Genomic DNA, 7,373 nt, shown 5'->3' on the forward strand with positions numbered 1-7,373 from the left:
GTGTATTTCTATGTTTGTGTATTTCTATGTTTGTTTGTGTATTTCTATGTTTGTTTGTGTATTCTATGTTTGTGTATTTCTATGTTTGTGTATTTCTATGTTTGTTTGTGTATTTCTATGTTTGTTTTTGTATTTCTATGTTTGTGAATTTGTATGTTTGTGTGTGTATTTCTATGTTTGTGTTTCTATGGTTGCTTGTGTATTTCTATGTTTGCTTGTGTATTTCTATGTTTTGTTTGTGTATTTCTATGTTTGTGTATTTCTATGTTTGTTTGTGGTTTTCTATGTTTGCTTGTGTATTTCTATGTTTGCTTGTGCATTTCTATGTTTACTTGTGCATTTCTATGTTTGCTTGTGTATTTCTATGTTTGTGAATTTCTATGTTTGTTTGTGTATTTCTATGTTTCTTTGTGTATTTCTATGTTTCTTTGTGTATTTTTATGTTTGTGAATTTCTATGTTTGTTTGTGTATTTCTATGTTTGTTTGTGTATTTCTATGTTTGTTTGTGTATTTTTATGTTTGTGTTTTCTATGTTTGTGTATTTCTGTGTTTGTTTGTGTATTTCTAGGTTTGCTTGTGTATTTCTGTGTTTGTGAATTTCTATGTTTGTTTGTGTATTTCTAGGTTTGTTTGTGTATTTCTATGTTTCTTTGTGTATTTTTATGTTTGTGTTTTCTATGTTTGTGTATTTCTGTGTTTGTTTTTGTATTTCTATGTTTCTTTGTGTATTTCTAGTTTTCTTTGTGTATTTCTATGTCTGTGTATTATGTTATTGTCGCAACCTTCGATCGTTTGGACATGTAACATTATAAATTCAGAAAAAACATATTAATTTTTTTCTACCTGAACGATTGCCTAATATGATCGGGGATCATGTAAAATCATCTTTTTCTAAACGATTTTAACATCTGTGCATGGGTGAAGTGTTCAAATCTCAAATATGTTAAATAGATAAATTTGCAACGTCATTTTATAAACATTGCTGTAGCTAAATGGATTAGATGGTTGTGTCATAACTATTAGTTTTTAGGTTCAGCCCCACATTATATCACATTTTTTTTTTTTCTTTTGCATTTAAACAGTATTTAAAAATTTTTTAAATATTTTTTGTTTTGTAATTTGTATTATTTATTTGGCTTTTTTTTATCGGCGGTTAATTAAATTAAAATAAAAATCATTTTTCTTATTTTGAGGGTTACATAAATTACAATTTTTTAACTTTTTGAATTTAAAAAAAAAATCTTTCTGGTAAAAATAGCTGTTAAGGGGTCAAAATTGAAAAACATTGGAACTTGGCAGGCATAAGTCAACTAAGCATTTGTATATATACACAAATGAGATAGGGGTAGGAGCTTAATTGACAAAGGACTTATTAGATTGAAAACTCTTTTTCGGACCCTATCCAAAAGAGATGGACTAGTGGTAGATGCACTAGTCCAGATGTGGCAACAATACTGCATGCATTAGTGAATGGTGGCCTTGTAGAGGTACAGGGTACTCTCAGGTGTGAGTAATCTCCTAACTTGACCTCAACGTATTCATTCCAGTTTTTATTGCCCATAAATGTTAAGGTGAGGAGTTTGAGGAAGAATTCTCGGATAGGGTGTTATTTGTCAGGGATATCGGTGGTTGGAGAGGTGTCTTGTAATTATTAAAAAAGAGCAGCATAGTCTTACTAGCATTAAATGTTATCATCCATTTGCGGCCCCATTCCTAACGGTTTGTATTTGGGCCTTACTATCTAAGGAAAGTGCTGCATCTATGCCATCAGAGACATGATCGATTAGGGTACACTCCTGACTTGAGGCAGAACAGTAGAGAGAATATAAGTAACTAACACAGTGAGGAAAGGCTAGTTAAAAGCACATAAAAGTCTGGTCATCCAATTCAAGACGTTCTCTAATTAAACAGAGGGTACTACAAATACAGACTCCAAACCCATGCAAATATCTATCCATCCTTATGGCAGAGAGGGAGTCTATCCTCTCATGTTTAAGTAGTTAGAGGGGATTAAGGAGTGGAATTTTTTTTTTCTTAATGCTGAGATATCCGGGGAGTTTACAGTTCATCATCTAGATTACTTCTAAGCCCACGGATATTTGTGAAAATAAGCCTCAAGGGAAGAGGCAAATTGGTTTTGTTTGGATGGTTGTCTGGTTTGATCATATTTGTTTGGTTGATGAATGACAACACAGTGATATATGATATATTATTGTTAGTGATAATGAAGAATGCTTGATTGTTGGGAGAGGGGGTGCACATGAGAATTCAATGGCTTAATTTTTCTAGGGCCCAATCAACTCTGATATCCATTTCCATTTCAGATTATTATTATATAGCCATTTGTATTTACCTCAAATACCTACTTCCGGCAGCATTGCCACTGTAGCCACATTCCAAGGATATAGCGATAGTCATTTCACTGAATTGACCTGACTTTGTTTTAACTTAATTACATCTGTGTACATCTTTTTCTGAAAATGACCTTTAAAACATCCAACATTTAAGTTGTCTTTTTGACGATTGATCATGTTTATTTCTTCCTACGCACATGCCTGATGTTGAGTTCATTATTTTTATTCAAACGACTTTTTTGTACATCCAATAATTATTTTATGCTTTTTCTTGCATATCGTCACCAGGTGTACCTATTCTTGCCAAATTGATTTTTCGGTCACATAACCTAGATGTATAACATTTGCTTAGGAAGGCAAAAAATAAGGAGGACTGGAGAAAACTGGTTGTCTGATCATTTTTGACATCCTAATGGTCATCCAGATGATGGGACAGATTGGATGAGATTATAATAAATCAACATTTTAATCCATTTTCATGACAAGAAACATTCTTTTTGCTCTTCAATTGTTATTTTTAATGTCTCACTTGTCTACTTGTTTATTTGGACTTTTTCAGCAGGAAAAACCTTATATTTGTGGAACGTGTGGAGATACTTTTGTTACCTCTGAAAGTCTTAAACAGCATCATTCACTGACCCATGTCTTGATGGTGGAGACTCATCGCAGTTTTGATGAATCTGCATTACACTCGTATCAGCAGGGAACCCGGATAGACAGCAGCCCTTTGCCCAAGTCATACAATCGAGTTCATTTGGCTACTCAACGTTTGTGTTCACAGGGGCCTTTCTCTACGTCTTTCCCACCCATGATGAGCAATCCAGTTCAAGTGTCTGCTTTAAGCATCCATCAAAAACAAGTCCAGTATGAACTGCCTTCTTCCCAGGCACAGCAATACTTGGAGATGAGTCCCTACAGCACTGGCAATACAGGGCCGGGCTTGATGGTACCATCAACCCTGACTGTTCTCGAATTGGACTCTGTTGTCAGCAAACCTTGAATTTTTTCGCAATTGACATTTTTGTCTTTTGGTACTACAAATATTTGTCAGCAACAATGACAATATTGTTGTTGTGTGATGGCCGCCACACACAGCAGTAGCATCAGCAGTTACTGTGATGCTGGCAGCAGCAGCAGCAGCAGCAGCATCTATTTGCTTTGGTCAAATGACATGAAAGAAGTTCCCAATTTAAAGTTTACCCTGACTTGAAAAAGATTTGGTGTAAACGTTTGGGCGTTTGGTTTAATTGACCGAGGCTTGTTGGTCGGCCTTGCACGTGCAGAGAAAGTATTGTGTATTTCTCTTTGGCCGAGGTGGTGATGATGAAGATGAGCAGAATTTCACTGAATCTGCAGTTGATGAAAAGAAGCGAACAAAAACCTATTCATAATTCTGTGTTTGTAATCGTCTTTTGACTTGCCTCCTTCCCTACCTCCCCTTTTGTTGCCAGATGTTGCTTCATTCTGATCTGATTGAATGCATCTGTGAGCAAAAAGAGTGTCAAACCTTCCTGAAGGTACCTCATGATGTTTCTTTCTTCGGAGTGGGGTGGAAGGATTTTACATACATACATACATACATACATATATAATTATAAATAATTTTATATATATATGTGTGTGTGTGTGTGTGTGTGGTAAATGTTGAACAAACTCTCGTGTATTTTGGTATTCAAACAAGGATAAAAAAAATTTGTGTAAAAGTATGAACAAAAAAAACTGAATTCAAGAAAAAAGAGCATTTTTAACTATAAAAAAAAATTTGGATGTAAATGAGATGAAAAAACATGTAAAACTAAAAAAAAAAAAAATACAACCAAAAAGAATTAAAATGCATAAAAAGCAAAACAATTTTTTATTTTTTTAAGATTTTAACCAAAATATAGACATGAAAAAGAAAAAAGTGTTATCAAATTGCTTTTTTTTTCTTCGATGTTTCTACAAAAAACATGTTGTGAGGATAGTGTTAAGAATGTATCGCACACAGGAGGCTGTAGTTTGTTCAAGGATAAACATTACGTCTCTTGGATTTTTTAAAATGAAAAAGAAAAAATCAACATTGTCTTTCATTACCAATAGTGCATGTATGTAAGTGTGTGTGTATGAGGAAGAGGGCGAGTTCATCTGGCACGGCAGAAGGGAAAGTGTTTTCATTGACCAATTTTTTTTTATGTACTTTTGTTATTTTTAATTTGAGAAAATTTAAAAACAAGCATTTAGATGACATTTTATTTTTATATTATTCAATTCAGTTGTATTAGATTGTTTTAATATTTTCTTAATCTTTTCTCACTTTATAGCAGACTTTTTTTTTATTGTTTTCTTATTTACAATCAGTAATTCATACAAGTCTAACAATTTGATTTTATTGTTTAAAGTCAGGTTGAAATGAACAAACATTTTTAATTGTGGAAGGTTTCAAAGAGAAGCCATTTCAAACAACAAATACAAGATTGTTTTTTATTTTTACATTTTTGCTTATTAAGCATTTTCATTTATATTATTTTTTTAAGTATTATTCAAATTGATGAATGGCTTGACTTTGTTTTAAAAAAATTTACAAAAATCAGATAAAACAAAGGAATTATATAAAAACATTTTTATTTTCTCCTTTTTATATAATAAATAAACAGGATCATTTCCTGTAACATTTCTCGATTTTTAAGATATGGCAATAAAATATTATCAAGGAATTAAATAGCATTTATAAATGATCAGAAAAAAAGAGTATCTGCCATTTTTGTACACCATGTGGCAGACAATAGACAAAATGAAGAGAAAAGGTTTCTTGTTTCTTTTTAAATTCTCCCCATATTTTTTCTCTTGGCAAAAGCTGACAAGCATCTACTGATCTCATAATCACTTTTTCGTGTAGTTTTTGCTTGATTATTCTTTCTATGAAACTCTTTAAATTGAGGCAATCATGTCAAAATAAGATCTTTGATATTCTATGCATAAAAAGTATCTTTCAAATTCCTTTAGTTTGTTGTAAATTGTTGACGGACAAATAAAAGCAATGTAGTTGAAAACATTACTGCTTTTACTTACAGTTAAATTTTTTTTTTATATAAATATTGCTTTATGCATCAAAATTATCTAGATCATAGATATCAAATGAGTTGTCTATATTGGATTTTTTTTCCTTTTAAAATGCTTTTCATAACATGGTTTTCTTTTTAGTCAAATGATAATTTCGCATTTGTACTTGTCATCATAACTCTTATTAATTGTACCCATGTCATTCATGAATGCTTACTCAATTTTTCATTTCATAAAGAAAACCATTACTTATTGCAAGTTATCTCACTTAGGCATTTAACTAATGTTTTAAGGGTTTTTTTTCATAAGAAAATCCTTTTCAATATGGAGATTAAACAAATCTTTATTATTTATATAATGTAGTGTATATGTTAATATATTTATGTGTATGGAATTCATTCTTAAATCAAGTGATCATTATGAATTTTGGAACACAGCTACTAGGCCTATGTCTGAGTACTGTGAGCCATATTTAATTTAGTTTTATGCAAACATGGCAAAAAAGGGAGGGTGCACTTTGTGAAAAATCAGATAAACCTGATTTTAGCAAAATGTTAGCAATAGGTGTTAGACATTTATTAATAAACATTTGCCAAATTACAGTTTGGAGCATTTTGAAGAAGTTTTAAGGGTAATAATATAGACACAACCTTCTATTTGGAAATTCAGATATTTCAGATTTATATTTAATTTGATCCATAGTCATTGGACACAAATTAAAAAGATTCTCTAAATTTCATTTTTTTCTGAAGATCTCTTAAACTTAAGTCTTAAATTTTAGATACTTTCAAGAATCAAAATCATGTAATAAGTTTTGAATAAGAATTCTAGACATAAAATTTAGTAGCATTACACTTTAATTTTCATCCTTACAAGAAAACTTAAAAGTTGTGCCAAACTGTTTGTAGCAGTTAATTTTCCTCATTCTGTGCATTCTTATAGTTTATTATTTTAAGTGTTCATCCATACAACCTATGTTGGTGACTTTTATGTATAAGAGGAACTGACTATATTAATTAAATTTTAGATTATTGTAACTTCCATGTTCCTACCTTGAATGCCAGAATTGTAAAAGACGACAATAATTTTAAACTTGTAAATCAAAAGAAGTCAGTATATTAACTATATGCTACAATTAAAGGCCACTCTTTCCAGCTCAATATAATTTGTGCTGAGCAAAACTTAATATGAATCTCCAAAGTTTTCAAATGGTTGGTAACACAAGCAAATCTTATGAGTTTTATGTATTTATTCAATATTGCAATGTTTGAAAGACACCAGAAAACAAATAAATGTATAAGACACCAGAAAACAAATAAATGTATTTATTCAATATTGCAATGTTTGAAAGACACCAGAAAACAATTTGTGAAAATCGTTTTCCCTTCTTTTAATCCTGCTTTTTTATATATATATATATATATATATATATATATATATATATATATATATATATATATATATATATATATATATACACACACACACACACACATTTGTATATACGTAATTGTCAGACTTTATGAGATCTTATTTAGGAATTTATCTTGAGTATTTTTCTTGGTAGTTTATCTATTTTCTTATGCTTTTAAGTTATGGAGAAAGAATAATCTAGCTAATGGTTTTATTATTTTTTAGAGGTTTTATTATTTTTAGAGGTCATAGAATAATACTTATAATAATAAATAATGTCTCTTTCTAATAAAATCAAAATTATTTAAAAATGACTTCTGTTTACTTTTAATTGAAATACAAAATTATTCAGCTTTTCTAAATAATGAAACATGAAACCTTTGTTTATCTGTTATGCTATTACCGTTTGAATAAAGGTTTAGATCTGAAAATCTTAAATGAAAATTAAATCTGAACAGTGTGTGCAGAAAAGGAGACTTTCGTAGTATGACCATATTTAAAGACTGGATAAGAGTTCTAGGGTTTGTAGATGTTGACATTTCAAATAACAGGTCAGCTTGTTGCCA

At 30.5% G+C, this 7,373-nt stretch overlaps 1 protein-coding gene across 5 annotated transcripts in view; it reads left to right on the plus strand.

Annotated features, from left to right (window-relative positions):
• Positions 1-4,179, plus strand: part of LOC145293802 (uncharacterized) — a 287,168-nt gene extending 282,989 nt beyond the window's left edge. For 4 of the 5 annotated variants that reach the window (XM_080140374.1, XM_080140376.1, XM_080140377.1 and 1 more), the window contains one exon: positions 2,915-4,179. In XM_080140374.1, coding sequence (XP_079996500.1) covers positions 2,915-3,355 — 441 coding nt within the window. In that variant the 3' untranslated portion in view covers positions 3,356-4,179. The remainder of the gene's footprint in view (positions 1-2,914) is intronic. The other variant, XM_080140375.1, reaches the window with a different exon arrangement.
• Positions 4,180-7,373: the final 3,194 nt, after the last annotated feature.

The sequence above is a fragment of the Euprymna scolopes genome, chromosome 15, assembly GCF_053919585.1.
Source record: "Euprymna scolopes isolate OS-2025 chromosome 15, ASM5391958v1, whole genome shotgun sequence".
Taxonomy (NCBI): Eukaryota; Metazoa; Mollusca; class Cephalopoda; order Sepiida; family Sepiolidae; genus Euprymna; species Euprymna scolopes.